General features: G+C 40.0%; 1 protein-coding gene and 1 long non-coding RNA gene across 8 annotated transcripts; one reads left to right on the top strand and one right to left on the bottom strand.

Moving 5' to 3' along the window:
- Positions 1–520: 520 nt before the first annotated feature.
- On the bottom strand, positions 521–21,752 carry lrrfip2 (leucine rich repeat (in FLII) interacting protein 2). Of its 7 annotated transcripts, none has more exons than XM_006798975.3 (27): positions 21,566–21,752; positions 20,252–20,397; positions 13,989–14,075; positions 13,510–13,569; positions 12,858–12,917; positions 12,671–12,709; positions 12,388–12,456; positions 10,311–10,358; positions 10,130–10,198; positions 9,848–9,931; positions 9,344–9,400; positions 8,910–8,963; positions 8,728–8,784; positions 8,251–8,322; positions 7,943–8,056; positions 7,458–7,499; positions 5,889–6,020; positions 5,433–5,504; positions 4,450–4,620; positions 4,271–4,363; positions 3,808–3,900; positions 3,040–3,141; positions 2,135–2,267; positions 1,837–2,007; positions 1,670–1,749; positions 1,459–1,563; positions 521–1,370 (listed from the first exon to the last, which is right to left on the bottom strand). In XM_006798975.3, exons 2-27 carry the CDS (start codon positions 20,357–20,359, stop codon positions 1,260–1,262), a joined length of 2,283 nt encoding a protein of 760 aa, XP_006799038.2. In that variant the 5' UTR covers positions 20,360–20,397; positions 21,566–21,752; the 3' UTR covers positions 521–1,259. The 7 variants fall into 7 exon arrangements, with proteins under 7 accessions (XP_006799038.2, XP_087706469.1, XP_035767130.2 ...); XM_087850343.1 differs by lacking the exon at positions 21,566–21,752 and adding an exon at positions 20,758–20,959; XM_035911237.2 differs by lacking the exon at positions 3,808–3,900.
- LOC102791542 (uncharacterized) lies at positions 4,447–24,916 on the top strand. The gene is made up of 4 exons (XR_004843899.2): positions 4,447–4,609; positions 22,262–22,359; positions 23,026–23,101; positions 24,530–24,916. It is a non-coding gene; the product is annotated as an uncharacterized LOC102791542 (long non-coding RNA).
- Positions 24,917–27,673: the final 2,757 nt, after the last annotated feature.

Below are 27,673 nucleotides of genomic sequence, written 5' to 3'. Positions count from 1 at the left end.
TTAATTCTCCATGGCACGGATTCAAAACAGTGCTGGAAACATTCAGCAGAGTTTTCAATACATGCTGATGTGACAGCATCACACAATGATCCTGCAGCAGAAATCGGCCTAGGGGGCATTTTTCTTTTTAGTCTGTTTCCTGTTCTTAGGTGAAAGGAGTGGCATCCAGTGTGGTCTTCTGCTGCTGTAACCCATCTGCTTTAAGGTTCAACATATTGTTGCAGAAGAAAATTCTCTTCTGCACAACTTGGTTGTGACGAGTGGTTGGGTTATCGTTATCGTCCTAGCAGCTTTAAGCAGTCTGACAATTCTCTGACCACTGGCATCAGCAAGGGATTTTCACCCAGAGATTTGGATCCCCCTCTGTAAACCCTATGATGGTTGTGTGGGAAGATCCCAGTAGTACAATAGTTCCCAGTAGAACTGTTGTACCTAACATGTAAAGTGCCTTAAGATCTATGTAGAAATAATGTAGGTCGATTGTCCTACATAAAAAAATAAAATCAAATGGAATCCACACTTCTGTAAATGACACATTTATTTTCAAGAAATCTTTTAAATATTTGAAAATTTTCAAAGAAACCGCAGCAGACACAGTTGGTTTTATATATATATATATTCAAATAATAACTGCACCTTTATTTTTTATTTTATTTTTTTTCCTTTTTAAATACATGTACCTGTTAAAACAATTATTGTTTTATTAAGCGGTGCAGACCCCCAATCTCCTGGTGTGAAAAGGCACTTCACTGTGTGAGAGGAAGTCAGGAAGGTGCGGGGCTGGAGCAGCCATCAGGGTTGAATTGTTTAAAAAGCATCATTATACTCATTCATGCAACTTATGGAACAAAAACAAAACAAAACAAAAAAAAAAGCACATCAAAAAAACAAAAAACAAAAAGTACAGTCAAGCACCCAGTCAGAGGGAAATAAATCTCATGGATAACATGATGTAGTATAAAGCTCTGAAATTTTAAGTAGTGAGTAGAGAAATGTCCTCAGATGTATCTCCCAGCAACTTGTGTAGTTTTATTAGTCGTATTTCTGAGTTCATTCCCACACAAAACCAATGTCTCTGATTCAGAAAAACAAAGAAAACAGTTCAGTTCGTTTGCCTGTGCTACAGGTTTTAAGTGTTTTTGGTTAGCTACAAATCTCAAAGTGTTACAGCTGAAAATGGAAATGTGCTCCAGTCGCAATATGGCAGTCAGAGGTCTGAGGTGCGAATTTAAGGGCTTCTGTGGTGACGCTGCCTTGCCTCATTGCTGTGACAGAAGGGCATTCCTGTTGGCCTTCATTTTCTCAAGGCGCTTTACTAGGTGGTTGTTGGTCATCTCCATCTCCTCTACCTTATCTAAAGCTGTGCGCAGCTGTGGGGGAGCAGAGGGAGATAACACAGTCAACATTCTGCCACATCAGGTTTGTGCTCTGGGCTAAATCTGATTTAGGTGTTGTTACCTCTCTTTGAAGTTTACGTTTTTCTGCTTTAAGTTCGTCCTCGATTTTCTCTGCGTTATCTGCCGCTGCCTTGTACCGGGAGACTTGCCCTTCAAGTCTGTTAATCTGGGGGAGAAAAACAAACAAAAACAAAACCCGGAACAGATTAGTTTCCCATTTTAGCCACAATACAAACTTTTTTACTGAGGTTTCTGCAAAACATTTCACTTACATTTTGATCCATTGTACCCATTTCCTGTTCTGCTTTTGAAAGCTTGAATTTGTATTCACTAATCTGTCTGTTGGCATCTCCTACAGAGAGCAGAGTTTCAACGTTAAAACAAAAAGGGGTGGTTGCGGTTTAGCTGTTGTGTAAGTCGGGTAGCGAGGTCAACTTACTCTGCATTTCAATAAGGTGCAGGTCTGTACCGTTTTCAATCCTCTCCCCATCTGTGTACGAACTGTCCACCTTTGAGTGTTTCTGTTTCTCCTCCTCCAGCTGATTCTTCAGTTTCCTGATCTGAGCCAAAAGTTCGTCCTTCTCCTCTGCCAACTTCCGTAGCCTGACATCTACAAAACACAAGGAGAGTACATTTAATCAAGCTGAGAACTTTAGTCTTTTCCAAGGAAAAATTGATGAAATGCCTAGCTTGCTGTAAACATTCCCACTATATAGGCAACAGGTGGTCCAACTCACCCAGTGGACCCTCTCCTGCAGACTCCAGCACCTGGGCGGCCTCCTGGGAGACCAAAGTGATCCCTGAGGACGGAGACTCGTGGTTGACATCTCCGTTTGGTGTACCATCTGGGATGATGACCAGCCCATGTTTCTGTAGTTAAGAAAAAAAAAAAGCTAGCTGAAGCCTTGTTCTATTATACTTTTTTTATAGGATACCATCCCTCACAGTGAGTGCTGTGGTTCCAGGATGTAACAGTTAATGATTTGTAGATGTTTAAACGTGTGGATCGAGACATTCATTCCAATGTTTTACACCCTGACACTGCACAGGCTGCACTAATCCAAGCCTGAAAGCACAAACAGGACTGAAACAACAACTGCTTGATGAGAATAATGATGGCTTCAAACAATGTTCTGCTTGTGTTCTGACAAGTTTTGCAAAACACTTTAATATTATTGCAAAATTTGATATCAGATAACGTCACCCCATCTGGCAGTGGGTAAAGAAACATGACTCTAGTTAAATCTATTGAACTGTTACAACAACACGTCCTAGCAGTGTGCATTCTCATCATCTGAACTCACATTGCTGTTAACAGGAAAGTTAACATGTTGAGATCCAAGTGCTACAGTGATAATGTTTGCATACATTAGGAATTTTATTTAATGAAACGTAGTCAGGGTCAAGAACAAATTCAGCAGTTACCAAAAGTTATGCACAAGTAGGAAGCAGGGGAAAAAACAAAAAACGAATTAAAATAAGTGAAACAGCAAAGAAAGCGGAAAGAAAAACAAAGCGGTGGAAGTATAACAACAAAACAGCAGGCTTAGTTCCAAGAAGAACGAAAACAACAACAACAAAAATCTTTTGGCCAGCAGCTCTTTCCTGTAACCTTTATTTTTTTGTCATTCGGTTGACCTACCTCTCCTGCTTTGGATTTCCCCTTGATGTCAGCGAGCTCATCTCTGAGCTCATCTCTTTCATTCCTAATGCAATCAAAGTACTCTTTCTGCCTCTCTAGGGCCTGGCCACATGGATGAGAGAAGACAAGAGAGAGGAGAAGAGGCAGAGAAGTTGGATAGACTTTGGATAGACATGCAATGCCACACATGCTGGAACAAGGCAGGTACCATGCACAAACATGCACTGTGCATATCGAACAAAGAAGAGGGACGTAATAACAAACAGCACACGAGCAGAGAAGGACAAGGTGACAAGCTTTGAGGGGTTAAAGGGAACGATTAAAAGGAAAGGTAGAGCACAGGGGGTTGAAGGGGCACTGCTTCTGATTCTCACAAAAAAACTATATATTAACACGATGCTGACTACATTAACAAATTGACCGATTCACAGATGGAACATGCATCTCATGCTGCAATTTATGGACTTAATGTCTCTTAGAGTTCACATGACCATCCTTCCAGAAATGTTGACCACAGCAGGCTTTAACGCCGTGCCAGTACACTGTTATTGTTAGCTGAGGCCACACAATCAAACTGAAATCTGTTATTTTGACGTGCAAAAATCCAAACCGTATGTGAATGGGTTCTGTTATGTGCTAATGCCTAAGGGTCTCCATCATGCAGAGACAGCATGAGAGGCAAAAGAGCTGGACCGGAGAGGGGGACAAACCCCACAGCAATCGATTGCCTCTCATGTTCTGTCAGAGCAAAGGCATGGGACCTCCTACCGCAATCTTTTTGTCCTTCCAGTTTATCGTTTCCTGCAGGTCAAACACCTCTCTGGTGAGGGCATCTAACTTAGTCTGCATTTTCTGGCTCTCCTGGAGTGGTGTTGAGCAGCAACAAGAGGACACAACACAGGACAGGAACAAAACAAGAAAAACTGAATGGAACAAAGAAGTGAAAATGCACATGTATACAGACAAAAAGACAGACACTGGTGAAACAGTGTGAAAAGACACTAATTAGAGCAGATATAGCTGGAATAGGTATAGAAATGAATGATTGATAGGATATATGGGATGGGAAGAACTGTCAGAGCAATAGACAGGATCTATGGTCGAGGATCTAGAGGCAGGCCAGTGCCAATCAGTCCTTATCAAGCTAGCGCAGTAGTTTCCAAACATCTTCTGCAGCCAGTACAGACACATCAACACTAGGCTGAGTTTAAAGTTTAAGGTTCAACAATACCTCTATAAGCTCATCTCTCTGGCGGATTCCCTCTTTCAGTTCTTCTTGTTTATGCTGGAGAACTGTACATGTGTGTTTTTGTCTTTCTAGATCCTGAAAGCACAGACAGAACATTTTAGCCACAACTCTTCTGTAAAGAGTTTGTGACGTTACCGGTTACCACACGGGAGATTTATCACCTTTGACTTTTCTTCCAGCTCCCTCTTCATCTCTGACATTTGCTCCTCCATCTCCTCTATGACATCCTTGAGTGTGTCCACTTGATAGATGAGGTTGGCTTTGTCGTTGTCCAGCTGTGCATTCGATACCATGGCTTTCTTGTACTTCTCCTCTACCTCTGTGAGTGACTCCTGATAAAGGTTTGCAACATGTTAATACGTAAAAAAATAAATAAATTCTTGCACACTTCACCTACATGCAACAGGTGCGTTCTCTGGTATAAGAACAGCTTTTGTAACATCAAACATGAAATGGCCAAACATGCTACACATGTTTAAGTTTCAGATTAATAAAAAGATATTTAAAATACAAAACTGCTATTAAAAATACTGAATATGTAATTTGGGACTATGTAATGCACAAATGGTGAAAATGATCACACAATAATAAAAATGCCTTCAACCACTTTCAGCAGTGAAATAAGGCAGGAAAAAAAACTATGAGTGCACCAGAAATTAGAAAATCAGTTAAAAGTGCACCAGTTGTATCCAACTATCAAGAACATAAGATTGTTAGTAAACTACTCTTATCAATAAAAACATACAGTTTCCTTCCTTAGAGGACAGGAAGTTGCTGTGAAAGTCAGTGAGCCAGAGGGCCATTCAACCCTGTGCCAAAGAAAGCCTGGGTGGAAGAAATAATTTGAAAGAACGACTGATCTGTCAGCAGGTGGAGCTTTTACTCTTCTTCTTAAGACTTTAAAAACCAGCACTAACGGAGGGAGTGTCTTCATTTAAGATCAAAACAGGAAGAGGGAGAAGACCATGCAGGAATAAAGAGTCATTGCGCAATTCTGACTGGTAGCAGGCAAAGAAACAGCTGTGGTGTTAGGAGCTACAGGACAGACTTCAAGGGGTGTGAGTGGGGAGGCAGTGAGAGTTAGTGAAGTCATGCTGCTCCCAGAGGACAAGAGAAGACATGCTGTGAGCTCAAGCCCCTCTACCTTCAGCTCTTTAAGCCCTTGCATGTACCGCCCTTCTACATCCTGAATCTGGTCCTTTAGTTCATAGATATCCTGTAGAGCAGATGGAGGGAATGGTTGGGGTAAACTGGGGCATCAGAGAGGTTGGGGAGTAGAAAAGGGAGAGACAACAAAGCACCCGTGCTGCCATGTCAAACAGTCCAGCTGACATACAGATGCCCACTTAGAGACAGACAGTGTCATGGGCACATGTCCCATCCAGTCCTCCCATGCACACACACAGAAAACTGGTTAAAGCAGACACAAAGAACAGCAGGAGGGCAGCAGAGGCAACGCTCCAGAAGGAATATGTGTTTACGTAAAAGGCTTAAAAACACAATAATCAAACATCCAAAATCAAATTGGAATTTCATGTGCTAACTTCTAATCAGTTATTTACTAATTATTATAGACACTGTGTGTATTTGAACTTCTTACCCTAAGTTCACTCAGACTGGTGTCGGGGTCGTAGGCGCTGCTGGTGTCTGTGCTACCTCGACGTGATGAGGTACCACCCAGTGATGCCAGGGTGGCTGCCGAGAGGCCCGGGGTGGCACAGCGGGAGGATGGCTGAGGACATAAAGTACCCCAAACCCCAGTGAGAAAAACAAACGCAGCACAGCACGATGCAAAGCAATCATCTGATACTACATGGCTCTTGAGTAATCCTTTTCTATTCAAATCCACCTGAAAGAGAAACCAGCTCAGACTCCCAAACGGCTGTTTGTATACACTGGGTTACTTTTATTCCCATTTTTTTGTGCTTGCATGTAATACAGAAAATTAATTCCCAGTGGAATTTGATTTATTGACGACTCAGACATTACATTTAATTTTTTTTAATTAACTTTGTGATGAGGAGTGCAATAGTTGCAACCAGAAACAGAAATGTGTCTGGTGTTATTCTGCTCTCTACATTCCTTTGTATAATTGCAGTTGTTTACACACACGCACGCGCACACGCACACACACCACCTTTCTTAGCGCTACCTGGTGAAGCTGTATGTGCGATCTGAAATGAAACACTCGCTAACCCTGCCTCGCGTTGATGTGAGATAACATGATAATAACACAGTGAGGGTGACACGCATCCTGGCACCTGTATGCTCTACCCAGGATGCACCCTTGCCTAAACCAAACAAAAGCCTCTCTAACAGTGAGAAATGATCCGATGGAGATCATCTTCTGGTGTGCGCTACGTGTCTGAAAAGCAACAATATTCCGACCTCTTATCCCCAAAACTGTCCAAAACTGTCCTTTGAGGACATCTGTTATAGCGACCTCTGCATGACTCAAACAGGATGTACAAAAGTCTTGTGCGATCCCTCAAATCTCTATAGGTGTAACAAAATATGTAAATAGGTGTAGCAATTTATCGAAATGTAGCAAAACTGAAATTCAAACCAAACAATTATGGATAGCTGTAGACACTCACTGTTGTACCCGTACTTATTTTGATGATGTTTTGAACCAATCAAATTTGGATTCATTACTCCATAAAACCTGTTGCCACTGATTTTCGGTTCGGTTCTTGTAACCTGGCACACCTCAGTCTTTTCTCCCTGTTCCCCTTATTAAACAACAGCTTCTTGACAGCCACAATTCTGCTGAGACCATTTCTTTAGTGAACAGTACGTCAGATGCGTCTTTCAGGTCCTGTGTCAGGTCTATGCCCTATTTCTTAACGACCTCTAAGGTCTGTCTTCTTCACTTGTTCCATTTTCTGCCTGTCAAACTGTTAAATTAGGGCATTTTTCACAGTTTCAACTAAGAAAAAGGGAACAAATGATTTGTTTTTACTTCAGGCTGCTGGCAAGACGCCTGTTATGTGTAGAAATAATACTGGTTATTATGTGGTTTTTTTTTTTTTTTCTTTTTAAATACCTGAATGATTCATAGGTCAGTGTTAACTAGCTTAAAAATTATTTTGCACAGTATCCCCAAAACACCATCATTGGAGATCATTTAATGCTTTGCTTAAGGAAAAAAAAAAGTAATGGCACTTACTCGACTATAATCTGAATACTGCTTGTCACATTTTTCATCCAGCTGCAAAGCAAGCAAGAAAAAACCCATCAGTTTAGTTCATATTCATGCAATAAATTAGGAACATACAACCTGTATGGTCAAGCTTGAAGCAGTTTCCTCATCTGTAAAAGCAGTTTACAAGTTAATATGAGTTAGGTAAAAGTGCTGCATGTTCACAAAAACTACAGAGCTGACAGCTGAAAAAGGATCAAGACACCAATACATTAGATACCCAGCAGTCCATGCTGCAATCACAACCACTGCAGTGGCCCACAGCACCCTACTATCAATAACAGATTAATTTCCACACAAAAACAAACAAAACAAAAAAATTGGAATGAGTTTTAAATACCAAATATAATTTTTAATCGTGCGTAAGCTACTTCTGTCATTTTTATTTGTAAGTAATTTGTGTTAGACTCCATTCCCAAGCACACTGTCTGGAACTTTGTTCAGTCACTTACAGCATCCAAATCTGGAATACTGAAATCATCAAGGTCAGACACAATACTGCCTCTTCGGTTGGAGCGGCTGAAATAATCAGCGGCCGACTCACTAATGTCCAAGAGGTCAGAAGACTACTTACAACAGGCGCAGGATGAAGAGAACAGAGAAAGAGGCAGAGACAGAATAAGAGAGGGCCACTGAGTAAAACATGAGACAGGATAAGTACACATGAGTATTACATTATTGATGCCCAGTACAATACAATTAAAAAAGAAAAGGCGCTTAAGTTTACTGCCACATCAACTACCCCATTACTACAGCTCACCACACTGTCCCTCCTGCCTCTGCTACCGCGTTCCTGGGACACACTGCTGACAGTGTCATCATCTGAGGAAGACTGACACAAATACGCACACATACAAACAGACAAACGTCACAAAATGAGGAATCAATGTAATTTCATACATCTCCATGCCAAAAACTTTCTCTAACACATCTTGTTCAAACAGCAACTGACAGAATTCCAAGTCTTGGTCTTGAATAGAATTGATTTACTTTAAAGCAGCAGTAAGAAACCTAATTCAATTTTATGCATTTAGGATAATTATCTCAGATGCATCAGCTGGACCCAAGTTAAACCTTGCTACAACTTCTCAGCCTGCACAGAACTGTTCACACACTTGTCACGCAAAGTCTGTCAAAAATGCTTTCCTGAAACGGTGAGAGGAGGTGAGGAGGAGGCTGTTAGCAGTAGGTTTTTGGGTGCTCTCATGCAGACTGGCGGTGGTTTTAAGGTGCTCACCACAGGGCTGCTACGAGTGGAGCTGGCTCCAGAGGAGTACCAGCTGTAATCAGAGGGCTGTGGGTGGGATGAGGAGGAGGACAGGATCAGCATGGAGCCAGACATCACACTAATGGCATAACAGTAAACTGCTGTGGGATGACAATGCAAAAATAACGTGGTTCGACAAACAGAAGACTTACAGCTCTTGAACTGTAGCCTGAGCCGTAAAGGCCAGCGTCGTCGCAAATAGAGGCCTGAGGGTACACGTGGGAGACAACGTAGGACTCAGCAAAACACGAGAGCACACATGAATCTATGACGCACTAGCTAAACAGCCTAAACAGACTCTCTTTTAGCCATGCAATAAACAAATACTTGGTTTTCCAACTTCAGCTTGGTTTCAGTGCTCCACATCAGAAGCCTTGGCTTCACACAGACTTCTGTCTTATCTAACCGAAGCACAAATCTCTGCCCACAGATAAGTGCGCAGAGAGTCCAGGAGCTAAATATAAGCAGACCCAGCCACACTGGGCATCCAATCTCATGTATGTGGCTGTGACAGAGGGGGAGGTCTGCCTCTGAAGGCAACTAGAAGCGTGCAGAGATGCTGGCCACTTAGAGAACAAAAACTGACCGTGCTGTAGCTGCGAGACAGCCCTGTGCCAGTGGTGGAGGGTGAGGAAGTGGTGGCCTGTTGGAGAGGAAAGGAGCAGGGAAAGGTCACCTTAGAGGACAGAGACAGACCATTGTGGAAAAGTGAGGCGGTGAGAGAATAAAGAGAAGCAGCGAGTGGAAACAGGACAAATGTTTTGCTGAACCTAACACATTTAGGACTTTGAGCTCAAAGTGTGATAAGACATGACATGTCCATTTAAATAACACCCTGGTCATAGTAATTTACATGAATTCAAATGATTTTAAGAAGTGTGGGTATAAAGTTCTGAGCAACACTATGCGCCAACTGGTATGTTTCTCTCTACCCTGATTATTATGACACACAAACAATGCCCCTTATTACAAATATGTAACACATAAAATTTCCACTAAACGACACCATGCAGACAAGGATAGTCAGCTTCAGCTGGCTCCATTTTCAGTGAGTGTCTGTCAACTAAAAGTTGCACAGCAAAGCACCAACCCGATAGGTAGAGGTGGAGAGAAGAGGTGGTGGTTTGGTCTTTGTTAGGCTGGTGTAGTTCCTCTGATCGTGGTACAGCCCAGTCTGGAAAGATATAACCACCAACAGAAATTTCATCCTCTGGTGTGTGTTTTATTAACACTTCTTGATCTATGCGCCACTTCACACAGTGATAACGAGTAAAGGGTAAAGTCAGCTGCCAAGAAAATACCACTACAAGCCACCACAATGACTCTACACCATCTCCATGCTTGAGATCACAGCCAAGACAACAACACTGACCAGAAGGTCTTTCTTTGAGGACCGGGATGAAGCCTTCTTATGGCTATGCAGATCATTGTACACAGAACTCTGTTCAACACAGAAAAACAATGCAAAGAGAAAGAAAATGCAGCTGTAATGGGAAACAGGAACTTCAAGAAAAAGAAAGTTATAAAGAATGGCGAACACCTAAGTTTCATACAGTGGAGCGTGAACTCTTGAGCGCAGAGCTAGTAGAGATGCCATCAGACTGAGGAGGAGAGACCACAGAATTATGATCGGATAAAGATTAAACAACAGAAACAACCAAACATAAAAACCCATCTGGGATGCTGTTAAGTCAACTTCTACAAATGCATGCATATGTTTGGTGTACTAGACACATAACTGTGTTTTGAAAAAGCTTTTGGTAATGCTGTACTGTACACCCTGCTATTCTTACACAGTTTAGAATCTGTGACTTTGTTTCTTTGTCTGCCAACTCATGCTGTACGACCAGAAACCGAGCAACCAAACTTGACACGCACACTGCCACTCAGGCCCCACAAGGTTCTTGTATCATATCATATCATATTATATCATTTCAGATATGATGTTGTCATTATATCACCTGGCAACCGCCTAACAATGGGCATTTATGTGCCTATAACACCTTTTAAAAGCATTGTATCATTTGTATTTATGACAAAATCTTCTCTCTCTTTCTCTAGATAGATAGATATAGATATCTATCTGCAAAACTTCACTTGTGTGATATATTATGAGGCCATCAGGGTGCCTGTCAAAAATCTAGGAAAACTGCTAAAATTACGTATAACCTGTAACATGACATTATATTGCCCTTCTATTACCTACAACACCTCAGGAAAGCACTGTATCACTTTATTTCACAGCCAAGACCACAAGCAGGGCAAACAATACAGTACTATGAGCATATGCTAGTGGGTAGAAATATACCATTATGATATCTAGGGCTGCCACAAACGATTATTTTGATAGTTGAATAGTCACCGATTATTTTTGGGATTAGTCGACTAATCAGATCATGCATCCATTGGACGTAAAACATACAGTTTATTGCACCAGCATGCATCTGCTCTTATATAACTATCATTAGCTTACAGCTTTAAGTGTTTAAGGTATGTGCTAACTAAAAATAAAGGCAAGATGATAGTTTATTAAATTTGCAGATTTTTTCAGTGAAGTTTAATAAACTCCTTGCTATCTAAAATATAACAGGACACTGGAGTATATTCTCGAGCATTTCACACTTCTGATAATCAGTTGTCTGCTTGACGTTTATTCAGCTGTGTAAAAACTATAACTTTAATCTCAGCCAAACTCAGGAATAAATAAAATACTAAAAACAAAAGCAAAACAATAACATTTTTAAGTTATCTAAGTGACTTATATATCATGTTTAACCTGAGTAGCAAAAGACGGCAGTGGGTTTGAAAACGATTTGCCCAGAGTCCAGGGTTCTCACGGCTCTAGTGAGCTTTGCCCCCGGCTAGCTATCGAGCTAGTGGGTAACAGACATCGGAGCGCTTTTCAAAATATGTGGTGTCTTGATAAACTGAGCAGATATTTGAGGTTTACACAGTTACATTCTCGCCTGAAAATATGTTAAACGTTTATTTTGTGACCCAGAAAGAATAATAAGAGTAATATTAAAACTAACTAGCTGCCGCCATTGTTGGAAACTGAGCTGGGCTGTGCTATGAATTCTGGGACAGAGCTACTTCTTCTTCTTCTTCGGGGTTTAACGGCAGCTGGCATCCTTGTACATGCAGTGCTGCCATCTTTTGTTTCAGTCTGTTATTACACTCTTAAATCCTACTACGTATTCCTGCGTCTTTTGTGATCTTACAAAGCTTCAAACGACGTGTCGACTATTAAATCAGTTGTCGACGATTTTGATAGTCGACGTAATCGTGACTAGTTGACTAATCGTGGCAGCCCTAATGATATCTAAGAACCAGTGTCAATGTGCATGCATTTCCAGCACAAAGAAAAAAAGAATTTAAAAGCTGAAAAATGTCACACCAAGTTTTCTTGTGAATAAATCAGAATCATAAAGCCAGGCATTCAGAAAATATCATGGTGCAAACTGCACTGAAAAGGCATTTCAAGATTAGTAGATGAGAAACGTCTACAAAAAAGGTAACTACTCTAAAACAGTTGCCATCTAGGAGTTAGATCTGCTTGCAAAAATAAGGTTAGGTGAATCTACTATTTAGCCTTCAAACTACTCTCACACATATGCACAGAGAACAAACCAAGGCATCTTTTCTATGGGAACTGGATCGACTCTTAGACCCCAAGTCACGTATTCCTGATGACGATGACTTAGAATAAAAAACATTAAAAAAAAGATAAGCAGGAAATTTGTCAAAGAAAACTAAAGCAACAGTCAATACTGTCAAAATAAAACGCAGTTCAGCCAAATCTTAATATATATAACAACTGGTTTCCACACAAGAGCAACGGCTTTCACACATCAGTGTGTCCCTATGAGTGTGCAGTTTTAATAAACCTGGCAGGGGTGTATTATGTACGCACCCTGTAGCTGCGGACTGACGTGACATCATCATCCAGCCCCTGTTAATGTGGAAATATGGAGTCACAGTAGAAAAGCAGATAGAGAGAGACACACATGAGTGATGAGAGATTAACTGTATGCCTAAAGGGGAAATAAGAAAAGGAAATAGAGGGAGACAAAGAGGAAGTATGTAGGGGAGATACAGACCCGCTGATGACGGCTGCTGGATCTACTACTACTAGAGGCTCTGGCTTTTTCTGCGTCAGCCTAGATTCAGGAAGGAAAGTTGCAGTGAAAGCAGAGAGATCACTGGAACACTTGGTTGCTGTGCAAAGCCCGAGCCATTCAAAATAACCTCTGCGTGTTTATCACCAAATGGGTGTCATAAACATTTGCAAATGTTAGCCTTTTCAAGCAAAACAGCAGGATTAATGATAAACTAGACATGCTAATATATTACAAACCTTTGTCTCATTAAACAGCACACAGTGAAAACCTCTTTTCTGCATCAACACACCAACACAGATTAATTTCATGCAGAAGTAGTTCATAAACATTTAAGACACTATCATTTTTTTAAGTAGCTGGAGGAGTACAGCTAACGGTCCAAACCGCCTCCTTACATACAGACTCACCCACTCTAAATAAAGTCAAAGGCCAAAGCCTGCTCTCCAAATACACAGTCACAGATTATGGTGTCTCCAAAGCAAATACACTGTTGAGGCATATTTCCACAGTGAGGTACATAGTAGTCAGCAAGTCAAGTGTAGCTAAATTGTCAGGGTTGACTGGGACTCAGTCCCACACAACAGGCTGTGTTAGTGGAAATGGAAGCAACAACACTGCCTCACTGGCCTACCATCCACTGGTGGATCTGACCCCATTTTCTGCTGCTACTGCTGGATGAGCGGTAAGAAAGCTGGGCAGAGGGAGGAAATGCCAGGAAAAACATACAATCATATTTCATTCAAAATTGCTGAAACGGAAAAACTGGGTGACATTTAAACCAGGAATAGAAGATTTTTTTGTTGATTTGTGGACATGCAGCACTTTTATTTTTTCTTTCCATGGGTATATTTCTGTATGTGAACTGTCACTGTAGACTCTCTTTTATGCTATAAAGCCAACAGCTTGTAGATCGTCTGCTGTGGATGCAGATGAGCACTTTGCAAACAGGAGGTAGCGACAAAACATTAAAATGTGATTAGCAGAAGGAAAACAAGACCAAATCCCATAGTAAAATTACAAAACATTTGTGCTAACGGACACAGCAGTAAATCAGAGTACCTGATGGACTGAATTACAGTCAGAGTATCTTTGCCTATCAGGTCCACTTACCTCTTTCTGTTGCCGTTCAAGTTCCCTCATTCGGATGTCTCTTGCCTCTGCCCGAGCCGCCCTCTTTGCTGCCAGCCTCGCCTCCGCCTGTGACACACAACATGAACACACCTGTCAATCTCAAATGGAAACATATAAAAGGTATAAAAGAGACAGCAGAGCGCTGCAATAAAAATAATCACACTGTAGAATTTACATGAGTATGTTTGGATATTGAACCGTTTCCTGTAAAAGAGAAGGCACTCTGGCAGACGTGGGTTGATTTCATTTCTTCACACTCGCTTGAAGGTTGTGCTGTCACATAAGATGAAGCCCTGCTTAGTTTTAACAACACATCAACAATAACAAATCACCAAAAACGACCTAGTTTATGGATCTACCAGGATTATATAGACAAATGAGTGCTTATTTAAAAAAGACAATTATAATAAAGATAGATTTGTTTTTATTTCACAAACACTGCTTTAATCACACAGTAGAGACCACTCAATGTAACTGTAAAACAATCTGCTCTGTAAATACCTTATTCTTAAGCAATATCAAAGATTACTCTATTGAACTTTTTTGTTTTGCCTCGACAAAAATAACATTAATATTCGCTAATTTTGTTGTTGTTGTTTCTAAACTCAAATATTGCTACAGGTGCTAAAACGTCTGTCTTTTTACGGTATGGAAACTTTGCAGAGTCCATATTACATTGTGGACCAGCTTCCTCTGTGCCACAGCTCCCGTTGAGTGCTTGGGATGCCTCATCCCCACCAACATGTGCTAACCATTAGCTTCAGGAGGGCTAATTTAAAGCCCTCACAAGGGGAGATGCTGATAGCGCACAAATAAACTGAGAAGCAGAGCAAATAGAAAAAACAAACAAACAAACAAAAAAACAACATGAGTCAGCCTGAAAACAATTTCACAATATCCAAGTGACCCTGAAGCACAAAACAGCTATAAATAAAAGCTAACCTGAATACCTCCTCTTTTATTGCACAATTTGTTGTAGTGAGTCAGATTATAAACAGGAGATAATTTTACAGAGCATGGAGGCTAATGTGAGCAACCCCTTCACAGCTCCGATTAGACACAGGTGACTATGTAGCCTAGCCTTTCATTGGGTACTGAATACTAACGGCATACCAAACATGCTCTGAAACTAAACATGCCACAAACAGAGAATGGCAAACTTGTTCGTGAAACTAAGCTCTTTATCTCTAGCTAAAAAGGCAGTCCATAAATACTGGGGGTAGTGTGTACAGTATCTCACTGCAGACAAACACTGTCAGCATTCCAGCAATTTCTTATCTCCACTGCCAGAATTGAAGGCCTGTGGACATACGCTATTCCCGTTTCAATAATAGCCTGAAGCGCACAAACACAATTTAACAATCTTGTTTAGCAGATGAATTATCATTTAATCCTAACAACAAATACAAGCTAGAGATGTTCATATCCAGACATGTTTTAATAGATTAGTATCACCTAAAATACATCAACCAAACTCTGATCTTGTCCTTGCTGCATTTCCAACTAAAGCCTGCCAGTGTTCTCTTCTTAAAAGACATTAGGGATCAACACTGCAAGCAGTTCACTGCTCTGTGACTGAAAACCAGAGTGCCACTGTGAAAAATGATTTGGTCACAGAAGTGACTCAACTCACACTCAGGCTGGCAAAATTAGTTAAGTTCCAACAAAAACAAACCCATTAGTCCTGCTTTCTCTTTGCTCATTAGGAAAGATGCACCACTGACTGACATCTGCAAATAAGATGACATTTACCAATGGAAGAGGCTGATGTTTCTATCTTCCGTTTCACACCAGTGTTCAAAGAGAGAGTGATAAATACAGAGTTCTTTGTTACCCCCACACAAATGGAAAAGGGGAAAGAGAGAGAGAGAAAAAACCCAAACAAACCAAAACACACACCCCTAAACACACACAAAAAACCAATAAATAAACTAAATTAGCAACAGCAAGAGCAGCCAGTTTTTTTTATTTTCAACATTGTTATCAGGCCAGACCTTCACAATTGGCACAACCATACTAATTAGCAAAAATAAGTACCTGCTAGTCGGTGCTGACTTTCACTTTCACTGTTTAAAATGACAACATCATTGGCTAAATATTAACCTCAACTCCAAATTAAGCCCTGTTATTGCCTGGTTTCTGTCATTCCTGCAGCCTGTACAAAGACTCATAGCGATGTAGAGGGAGCAATGAGTAGACAGCAAGTAGACAGTCTAACACCACAGTATCAAGAGTTAATTTTGATTAATAATAGTTTACCAACTTCATGAACATATAATAGCAGCTCCAATATTTTGAGCAAGTCGCTCATGTAAAAGAAGTTGTGGTTTGGATGTTCAGTTGGGGACATATGTGGTAGCCATGTTTTTGCCAGAACAGACTTTTATCCTGCAAACTTAATATCCTGCACTGTGATCTGTACAAGGTGAAAAAGGAAGTAAAGTTGCAAGTGTGTAAGAGAGACCAAATGAGAAAGCAAATGAGATCGCTGGCTGTGTGCTCTGCACCTGTTGATCTGTCTGACAGTATGACCTGCTCTGCACAGCAGCACAGCTGAGCTTCTCTGTCTGTCCTATCTATAGACTGGCCCATCCAGCCTTGCTCTCTGACTGCCACATCATGGGCCTGAGAAGGTAACCTGAGCAGTAGAAGTTTGCCATTAACCACTCCTCCTACACTTGAGGCAATAAGATTAATCCACCATATGGGGATATTCACCAAAATTCAGGTAATAAGAAATGTAACAGATGGTAGGGATGGGGGAAAAAATCGATACTGTGTAGTATCGTGATATTTTGTTTGCTAATAATGTATCGATACAGGGACAGCAGAAATCGATATTTTGTTACAAACAGTTTTTTTGTGGACTGGAACTCTGACTTCAGAGCATGTTGATCCTTTTTCTGAGCAAGAATCCTGACATTCCTTCACTGTCCAAATGTGTTTAACTTTTTTTTTTGGCAGCAATAAACATGACAGTTTACTTATTTTAATTTAAGACATGTTTTATTTTAATTAAGTTTAAAACTTTTTTATTTAATGTAAAATTATATTTGGTTTTAATTTACTTTCAAATTCTTCAGTTGCTGAAGGGGCTGCATAGTTTTCAGAAATTTCATAGTTCAGAATAGCTATGATTGTACCAGATGGTTGCATTCAGTTAAGTTGGACTAGACTGTAATACAAACCGTTCAGTTTGTCAACAATAAAACTGACTGAAATGAGAGAAAGACTGAGTGTGAGACTTTGATATTAGATAAAATGAATATTGATAAAGTTTACCTTTATGTACAGAATTTGAATATCGCAAAATATTTTTAAAAATTGCAAAATGCAAAATGTCATATCGTGCGTTAAGTATTGTGATAATATCGTAACGTGAGTTGTATGGTGCTTCCCACCTCTAACAGATGGCTCCTTTTCCTCTGGTTTATGTCAAAGTGAAGTGAATTAAGTGTTGGGAATGGTGTTGAGAAAACACTTCAAGAATCTGAGCTCACTGAAAATGTGAAACTTATTTTTTTTAAAAAAGGAGCAGATTAATCGGTACATGATCTATAAAATGCCACTGTAAAACCTGAAGCAAAACACACACTGTACAAGAAGTTAATGTCAAAGTTATTGTAAAATTAAAAGTAAGTATGTGGAATGAGGAATCTGTAGTCAAGGTTACTGTAATTAAACCCCAATTCTCTGCAAAATAAAAAAAACCAAAAAACTTTCAGTCTGTAATAACTGGAAAATGTCGGGCTGTGAGAAACTGACCAATAACTTTTTAATCACCTACAATTCTGAAGAATAAATTCAGCAGTAAATGCTGAAATTTATGTAATAATATTAATATATAAATAACATACTGTACATTATCGCAATCTGAAATGAAACAGTCAAGCTGGTGCATCGAGCTTTTTTAAATTGACCTTTATTTATACAACAATCTGCTAAACAAGATTGTTATGTTGTGTTTGTGCGCTCCATAGGAGACTCAATGCCACATTTACAAGAGAGGTCTGTTTGAGCTTGTTTTAACTCCAGTGGAAATAATTAATAGCTGATTAGTATGTGCTCTATACTAGTCCTGTAAATAGCAAACCACCAGGTCTCTGCTCTCTTTGAATTATACTCAACCAGTCCTTGAAAATGCTAACTCCTCTATGTCTTACTTTTAGAAATCCAAATAATAATTGTTAAAAACTGGTTTTAATGGGGATAGGAGTGGTAGTGATTGTATCCCAGCAGCCATCCAAACGCTTATGAACACAGACTGTAATAGGTGCTTTGTTCTTTGAACTCTTAACACTCCTAACCATATAAGGAAAGTTGTACACTATCCATTGCAACAGCGACTTGGTGATATCACAAATGAAATCAAATGGACTATGAACTATAGCTTGTGCACAGACACTCCTCTCTCTACATCAAAAAAGACGCGCATGGCTTTGTTCAAATAGTTGACTCCTTAGATCGCTATCTGAGGGACAACACCTATGAGGTGATAATCTAATTCTAATACTTGTCCCCTGCTTGATTTGTAAGCTGCCAGTATTCCAAAGATTGAGTGCCCAGTAATGTAAGGGGCCTCAGAACTAGTCTGGTGATGGTGCAGGCTCAAATTCACAGTCACTCTCAGTCGGGGACTGTGCCAAGACTTTAAACTGGTTGACTTTTGGCTCTCCTGACCACAAGGTAGGAGCTGCAGAGGTTTAAGAATCTGGGCAGGTGGTGACGTGAAACAAGTTAGACACTGACCCCTTGAACTCCCTAAACAGTCAAATCTCTGGTTAGCAGCACAAAGAGAATGAGACTTAGGACCTGACTGGGAGGGTTGGATGACTCATGTTTCTATGATGAGCCTGCGTAACTATAAAGAGAGCAAATGGAGCCTTGTGCTTAGAGTTCAAGAATGAGGAACTGCACCGCTTTCGATCATCAAAGACTTTGCTCTCAAAGGTCAATATAAACATCAACTAAAGGCTGATATTTATCGTTAGGTTTAAGCTTTTAAAGGCAAGAAATTATCTGATTTAGATTAAATTTTACAGGAAAAAAACCTGCAGAATCACTATTACATGCAAATATGAATTTAAAGATCCCTTTAAAAACCATTTAAAACAATACAACAAGAACCAAAAACAATATTTGCTTTTTCTGCTGTTATCCACAATATTGTGGAGAAAAGTGAAAGAATGAAAGGCTTGTAGTGGAACAAAATGGAATAATCCCAGGGCATGTCGTTACAAGCCAGGCAGCTTTTTTCTTTGCCTGTGTTTTTCCTTCGTGAACAAAAACACTACAAGTGAAGTCAACCTCTGTGGACTCCAAACAAGCCGTCTTCACTTGCTTCACAACTTAACTAGCAAAACACAAACATCCATATCTAAATATAGATATGAAGGTTTTTGATAATGCAACTTTGACCACCACACTTCAAATTAACATCAGTCGCCCTGCAGTCTTCGTACACCTCTCTAATTCAATGTGCTGTTAAACTAAACTGATAGCTAACCTAGTCTGAAACCTGATAGATCGCATACAAGTTCTGCTGAGTAGCCTTGGGTCTCAACTTTCAACCAGTTTTTCAAAAAACAACACTGGAACATCAGTAAGGTCAACCAGGTTACTCCAAACCTGGGCTCTAAAATTGTTAGCTCAATTTCAAATAAATTGGTAATGCTTTCCACAATCTCTCAGGCAAAAAAAAAAATTACCATTTTTAATTCTTTTTGTTTGAATTCACATAAATGTAAGTAAAAAAAATACTTTGTCTTCTTGAAATGTTTCACATTGATGAAAGATCATTGCGATGACCTGAGTTTTTTTGTTGGTTTAAGTAATTGCAACAATAGAAGAAGGGTTACAAAAAGTAAGTAGACACATGCATTTACATTATAAGGCTTAGGCAAAAGATTTAATCGCCATGTTCAGTTTAAAAGGGCTCTCACAAACCATAATGCTGCTTAGGCAAGCATATGAGTACTGACAATGCTCTTAAGAAACTACTTGGTACTTTTAAAAAGTGATGGTTCTGTTGCCTGAGTTAGCCACCCTTAAATTGACAAATCAGTCCTCTGTCTATACTTGAAGCCCCTATTATCTCAACGAGGATAAACAAGAACATTTGAGCTGAATAAAAATCAGATTTGCATTGATTCAGATTGCATAAGGGGAACCTTTTATGAAGAAAGCATCCCAGGTTCATTGCAGTAAGCTTCAAAATTAATGTAGGTGATGAATGACCTTACCTCACGAGCAATGCTACTCAGCGCTTCATCCTCTGCTGAGAACCGATCTTTTAGAGGAGCACGCTTTCTACCAGTGCCTTGTGTCCCCATGTTAGTACTGGAACTCATACTGCGTAAGCCCAGGAGATGGAAACGTGTGTTAATTCCTGGAGGAACAAAAGCAGATAAAAAATTATTTCAACAAGTCAGTAAACAAAGTCAAATGATAGAATAATTAGACATATGCCTTTTGGCTGTGTTTCACTGTGTATGCTTTCTGCACTCCCAACTCAGACACTTCATATCTCTTATTTTCACTCCTGCAAAAACAGACCCTTGTATGGCACCCACAAGGGCTTTGGATAAACACTTGTGACTGACATGAACCAGCTTTAATGTGACATGCATATAGAAGGAGCTCTGGTAGCTTAAATCAGCCAGAGATACCAATCCAAAACGCAGCATGACAAAGTGTACAGAATGAATAACACAATTAGTTAAAAAAAAAAAAAATCTACAAGCAATACCTGTCCACTGATTACGCTTGCATTTTAAGTTGATGTAATGGCTATTCCACATGCGTTGATAGACAAGAGTAATATTAGAGTTAACATTATCACTAGACAAAAGCCCACTGTGGATGGCTGGTACAGACACGGGGGGGAAAACGCCTAGTTTAGGATCCGGCTGAGTCAGAGGATCCAAGTGAGACATGAGCACTCCATGCAGACGTTTGATGAGCTAAACCGCGTAGGTCCAAGAGTCAAATGCACTAGTCACAGACGCCGCAGGCAACTTAACGAATACTGATCCTTGACAAAGAATAGGGTGATTAGCCACCCATCATTAATCAGCTGGGTTAAGTTACCACCCACTAACAAAGCTGGAATTACCCCCTGTCATATAAGCAAAATAACGGCCTCAGCTGTGTTAGAACAAAAGTAATGCAATGAAGTGAGGCAATGTGTTGCTCCTTAGCGTTAGCTACCAGCGTTAACTACTGTTAGCTAGCTCTTTGCTGAGCTAACCGAGAGTGCTAACTAGCATTTCGTCGTTCCCGAATTCATATTTGAAAAGTTCCCTTATTAGGTTCTCATTGAGTTTTCAGTCGAGCTAACGCTCTAGAAAACGAGAACTATTTAGACGTGTCCATCCCCCGGCAATGACCCCCACCCCCCAAGTCCCGAAGACCTACCTAAAGCTAGTTCACTTGTTTAGCTGGGTAGTTAGCTTGGATAGCTAGTGGGGCTAACCTCAACTCTCCAGAGACAGACAGGGCAAACTGGCACTGATCCTCCAGTCATATTTCCCAGCCCCCCAAAAACAATACCTCACCTTCGCGACACCTTTAAATAACCCGCGATACTGTCGAGGTGTTATCCCTTGTCTCCTGGAGTTTCAGGGGTGAGCCATTCGGGTTCTCTTCAGAGATTGTTAGTGTTTTTGTCCGCAGTGACAGCTGTCATCAGTCCGCCTTTCCACCGCTCCTCACTGCCCTCCTTACCCAGTTTCCACACACACTGGTTGGTTCCAAAGGACCCGGATGTTGGAAAAAATTTGGGTGTGATGCTGCGTTCACGTCCCGCAAGAGCAATCAGAATCTTAACTTTTTTTTCAAACTGATGCAGACCTTGTAGTTTTTGTATTACCATATAATAATTGTAGGCGATAAAAACATTTCTTTCTTAAACGAGAAATAAATCAACCCTCTTGTATTGTTGTTACTATATAAATATCCCTTTGTATTGGACAGTTTCTTGCTTTGATGAGCAGGCTTTGTTAAGCTTGCTCACAAATGATTATATGATATCTATAAAGCTTGTATCTTTTAGCCCATATTTAAGTACAGTATAAATTTAATGCAGTTGAAAATGTAGTGTAGAATATATTGTATGTAGACTTTTGCCAAAATATTATCTTAATCAAAAAATTCCATCCAGTACATGTTATTATTTTATATTATTATTATTATTTATTTTTTATGCAATGTTATATTTTTTAATTTCAGAATTTACTTTTTTTCCTTGTCAGAAGTTTAGTTCGGCCTTATTGATGGGGCTCGGGGGTCCAGACCCACCCACTAAAGACGGTGTACCCCTTCATCGGATTTCTACTGATATGCTTCAACTGTAAGTTCCATTAATTCATAGAAGTTGCTAATAAAAACAAACAAACAAAAAAAAACATATCGGTTAATAATATTTTAGTGCTTCTGCAGCAATCATGTAACCATCATGACTGAGGAGGTCATGCTGGTAACCTTCATGTACCTTTGAAACTAAACAGAGGTCATTCATCAGCTGGTTCAGCTATATTGTATGAATGTAATTAATAGAACAAACCGAATACTTGGATGCCCGTCCAATAGCATATGGTGTGCCACCAAAGCTGCGGAGGTTACCTAGGAAGGTCAAAGGGCACTGTAGTCTACTGTCACGGCTACATAGTTTGTCCACATGAGGGCAGTAATGGATAACGATTTGTTCTGCATTTTGTAAAAATGCAGTGCTGTATGGAGTTACTCCATACTTTCCTAATTGTATGATGTGGATGCAGACATTTATGTCGTTTAACTTAAATGCTGAAGTTACCTGTTTAACAAAATATAGACGGCAGTCTGACAGAGCCAAAAGAAAAAAAAAAAAACCACCCCAAAAACAAAACTTATACAAGGGCAGTGACCTAATATTTATATGTGTATGCATGAGAACAGTGCAGAAAACTAGTGTCTTATTAGCAACAACTCCAAGAATATATGCAAACAAAGTACTGTTTATCTCTCTTTGTGTTTTTAGAGCACTTGAACACCTGTAAGGGATTTTCACGCAGAGAACCAGTGTGGGAATTTCCTGACTGACAGCCATAACACAGGTTACACGAACTCACACACACACACACACACACACACACACACGTATTCTTATTTTCCCTCATTACAGGAAGCTAATGCTAATGACTGTTTTGTCCCTGATCGCCTCTCTCTGTTTGCTGCCGTGCAGACAGGGTTTACTGGAGTCTTAACCCAAAGACAACATCAGCCACACTGTCTCCACACTTCTACTCCTTATTAACTTTCTATGTAGTCATCACTTCAAGTACTAATTAACTACTGCAGCTGTAATAGCTAAATAAATAGGCAACAGATGCACAAGATTGGGTTCAGTTATGCAGCTGCTCATCAGTCACTGATAATAGCGATTGCAGCTCTTTGTTTTTCTGGTTGCTATCTTGGCAGAACATAGAATCATTGCATGTTTGGCAAACTGCCTCGGATGCTATTTCTTGGATTCTTCAACACAGTGTTTTACTGTAACAGGACAAAGCAAACAGCCACGGGACTTGGATATCAGTCTAAAGTAAATGATGTGTGTGAATATCACCGGACAAGCAATAGTGGAGGGGGTGGAGAAAAAAGACGGAAAGCCTTGAGGCAGCCAGACAGTACTTAAATGTGTTTTCCTAGTTTTATGGCAGTTTTGACTCATAAACACTTAAACACTTGGCTTGTTTTCCTGGGACAGAGAGGCGTGTACTCAGCTGCAGCAAATCTTAATGTCACTCTCCCTGTTTATAGTATCTTTAACTGACTTTATCACTTGCTTCTCTCAATTAATAAGCATTGTGCTATAGCATGTATTTTCTTAAAATATGCTGTTGAGGGTGGATTTGTATAGTTTTGGATGGTATACACCATCAGTTGGTCATCAGTGGTTGGAATAGCCTCCCGCTGCGCTAACAAGACTGAGTGAATTGTTAACTGGTCTGGTCTGTCTTTAAGCCAGAGTGTGCACAGAAAAGAACTAGAGACCATAGACCCTCAACTTGTAATTACCCCATGGAGGGCAATAGTTCTCCTACCCTACATCTCTTCGGGGCCCCTTTGAAGATGCTCCATAGGGAGCTGGTTGTAATCAGGACACATGACTCATTGATTAGTTCTTTGCGGTCTTCCAGGAACACAGCACAAGGAGTGGACAAATCCTGGGGGGAGGGTAGTCCCCTCAGAGCTGTGCAGGCAGACTGCAGATAGACTGGAGGTAACGATGCAGGATGGAGAGTGCGGCTTAGATACAAATTAGATCCTATAAACAATTGAATGTGCATTTGTTTTTTCAAAAAGTGGCTATTCATTAATGTCTCAAACAAGAATGTGGAACCATGTGTCAAGAAAGGCCACAAATCTGCAGGTTTTCACTCCAGCCACACTCATTAGTACACTGATAAATAAATACAATGCTAACCAGGGAGAGAGGGACCTAACCTCTGTAGGTTGTAATACATTTTCCTCTTACATTACAGGTGCTGGGAGCTGAATTTGTCGGTATTAAACTACATGTCATCTAAAACAACAGTTTCTACAAGGTTTTGTGCTGCAGACAGTTAAAACTTTCCAGTATAATGCCATCAGCTGTTTGATAACTTCCATTTTTCTATTCCTTCTCTAATCTCCAAGGCAAGCTTACCGTTACCCCGTGTTCTCGACTATTTCTTGTCCTTCTTGATCTATGATTTCCCCCAAACTCTATTAAACACAAGGTTACAGGAATGCTGTGTTAAACATTTTAACAGCTATCCTCAAGATGAGCGCTGGCTGGACTTGATTAATTGCTACGGGAGTCTCAGCCAACACGGAAAACTGTAGTGCACGCATATAACAAAGTCTAAACACAGAGTAACTTTAGCAACAATTGCAAGACTTTTAATTAACAATCTGAGTTTTAAATGTGTGTTCTTGTGAGTCTTTGTGCTCACCAAAGACAAAAGTTTGTTCAATAACGAATGATAATGCAAAGTTGTGTAAAAACACACACATAGAGAGAAAAGAGGTGAGTGGAGAAGAAACACTCAGTGCATCATGGGAAGCCCCCAACAGCCTAAGCCTACTGCACTATAACTAAGAGAGGGTTCAGGGTCACCTAAGCCAGCTATAATTATAAGCAAAAAGGAAAGTTTTAAGCCCAATATTAAAAGTGTAAAGGGTTTTCTGTCTCCTGATTTTAAACTGGAAGCTGGTTCCACATCTTAATAAACTGCAATCAACTACATTATATTATAAATATATACTGTAGGTTGCTAATATATGTTTTCATTCCCTCACAAAGAAGAGCATTTTGCCAAACATTTCCTGTGTTAGTATTAGTCACTGCGTCGATTTAAATTACACACATTAAACATCCAATGAATGAATTTTCACTTTTTAGGTTTTGTTATTATAGCCAGTATTACTTGTTTGTTCAGTCATAAGTGATGCCAGTCACCTGCGTTATGTGATGATGCCACATAATTATGCAGTAAACAAGTATCGGGTAGTTTTGCAAATAATCTGTTTGAACCTGGTCGTAGAGCTCAAAATAAGTTCACACAGCTCCTAATGGGATATATTTGCCTGTCCGTAAAGATTGTAATCAGTAACATAACCAGCACTTATGGCCTCAGCACCCAGCTGACGATGGTTGTGCAGAATATAGAGTTTTGGCAGAAAACAACAACAAAGCAGTCATCTTTAAGAGCTCTGCAAAGTATCAGCTGGACATTCTTCGACGATACTTGAGTTAACATTTAGAGAGGCATCTCTGGTAAACAGATTGGGCAAACCGAGTAGATCATAAACATGGTCTTAAAAGGTGCCTTTTGATGTTTTTTGGCTTGCAGTCTGGACACCTGTGGGGTTGAACCCGGTGACTGGCTGTCCTATGTGAGCGTGGTGCGCAGGGGGAATTGGGTCATTACGCAGCAAGAAATAAAGCTTGAGGTAATGCTTAAGGCAGTGGAAATTAGTTTTAATTGCTCCGTGCATGAAAAAGTGATTTGTGGTGTAGTGTAAGTGCAGATTTAACATCTCATTTCATTTCATCTTTTGTTAAATTAAAAGCAAACAAACATCCAAATTAATTTGATAATTTGTTCGTGTGACTTTGCCCCTGCAAACTTACATTAATAACACCACACACAGATGCTTTTTTTTTTCAGTTAGCTGTCATAAGTGATATATGCTGTATGGTTTCTATTTGTATTGGATTGTCCTTTGTCAGTCAAGCATTGTGGACGTCTGTAGCTGATCCACTCTCTTGGCTTCTACGAGTGAGCGTTAGTGATGCGGGGTGTGTCATTCCGGCCTGTGCTGATTGCAAAACAAGAATCAGGGGAGCGTGAAGCTGCAGACAGGCTGCATACACACCCATTTCATTGTTGATGACCACACCGGAACAACTTAGAGTAGCAGAAAAGGCTCGCGGCAAAGAAAGTCAATCAAGGACTGCAGACTTGTAGAGGCTCATTGATCATATTGTGTCTTTGTTTTGATGGATATGAGAACCTTGTGTACTCCAGATGCCACGTTAGCACACTTTCTCCGCTTATTTGTCTTCATTCATTTTGTGATGTCTGGATGATAGCGTGTGACCTTTTGGAGTAGGAATTTCTGGGTAAAAGCGAGCTATAAATAAGACAGCTGTCACGCAGGCAGCTCCATGCACTCGCCCTGAGCATTTGTGTGTCTGGAGCACTTTTGCAAAAAGGCAAACATTTAAATGTCTATAATTCTTTATTTGCCTGTGTTTAGCATCTTCCTGCCTCCCACCTTTTACAAAGAGAGTGGTTTGAGTAATCTTCTTTGCGGGGTAGGCTGGGCTTATTTGCCAGTTGACATTTGGTGAAAGGGTGTTAGATGAAAAAAAGCACCTCACACCATGAGGTAGTACCCTCACACCAAAACCCATTCAGACATGTTGCGTTTGTGTGTAAAGAGGAGCTCGTTTTACCGCTCTCTTCTCGGCGCTGTGGCAAGTGTGCTGATCTGTGCCCAGAGACTCTTCTTTAGAAAGTATTTTTGTGCAAATAAATAAAGATAGTTTGAATAAATTTGCCTGCTTACTTCTTTTCATTGTTTTGACAGCATAATGGATGTAATTGCATGTTGATAACCGGTTTTTGGGACTTGTTATCTTAGCATTATCATTAGAGTAGTCCCGGTTAATTACATTACTCACCGTATAATTACTTTAGTGGGACAACAAGATGAGGGCAATTGTGCAATAGTAGCACAGGTCAGGTTCATCCATTCGGCAGTTAAAATGTGTATCTTTATTGAAAGAGAAATACTGTTAAGTGATTTTTTCACGGATCTAATGAGTCATTAAATTTTTGGAATCACTCATTTTCTGCTTAAAATGTTTCAAACCATTAGTGATGCTCTAAATTAACATTATCTTTATGTTTTATTCATTTGTGAGGGTGTTATTCTGAAGGAAAGTGTGCTCATTCATCCTCCAGTATAGACACATTTACATATAATGACAGCAAATCAAGTCAAATCAGGATTTCAGCTACTCTTGAGCTATTACTGTACAGCCTGAGGCTAATAAAGTTAATAATGCTTTAAAGATTCAGCAATGCTCAATAATAGCTCCGCACTTTTGAGAATAAAGTCCAATTTTAAAGATT

This window comes from Neolamprologus brichardi, chromosome 13 (assembly GCF_056152115.1).
Source record: "Neolamprologus brichardi isolate AB-2024 chromosome 13, ASM5615211v1, whole genome shotgun sequence".
NCBI lineage: Eukaryota > Metazoa > Chordata > Actinopteri > Cichliformes > Cichlidae > Neolamprologus > Neolamprologus brichardi.
The sequence above is the reverse complement of the archived record's forward strand: the minus strand, read 5'-3'. Positions and strand labels throughout refer to the sequence as shown.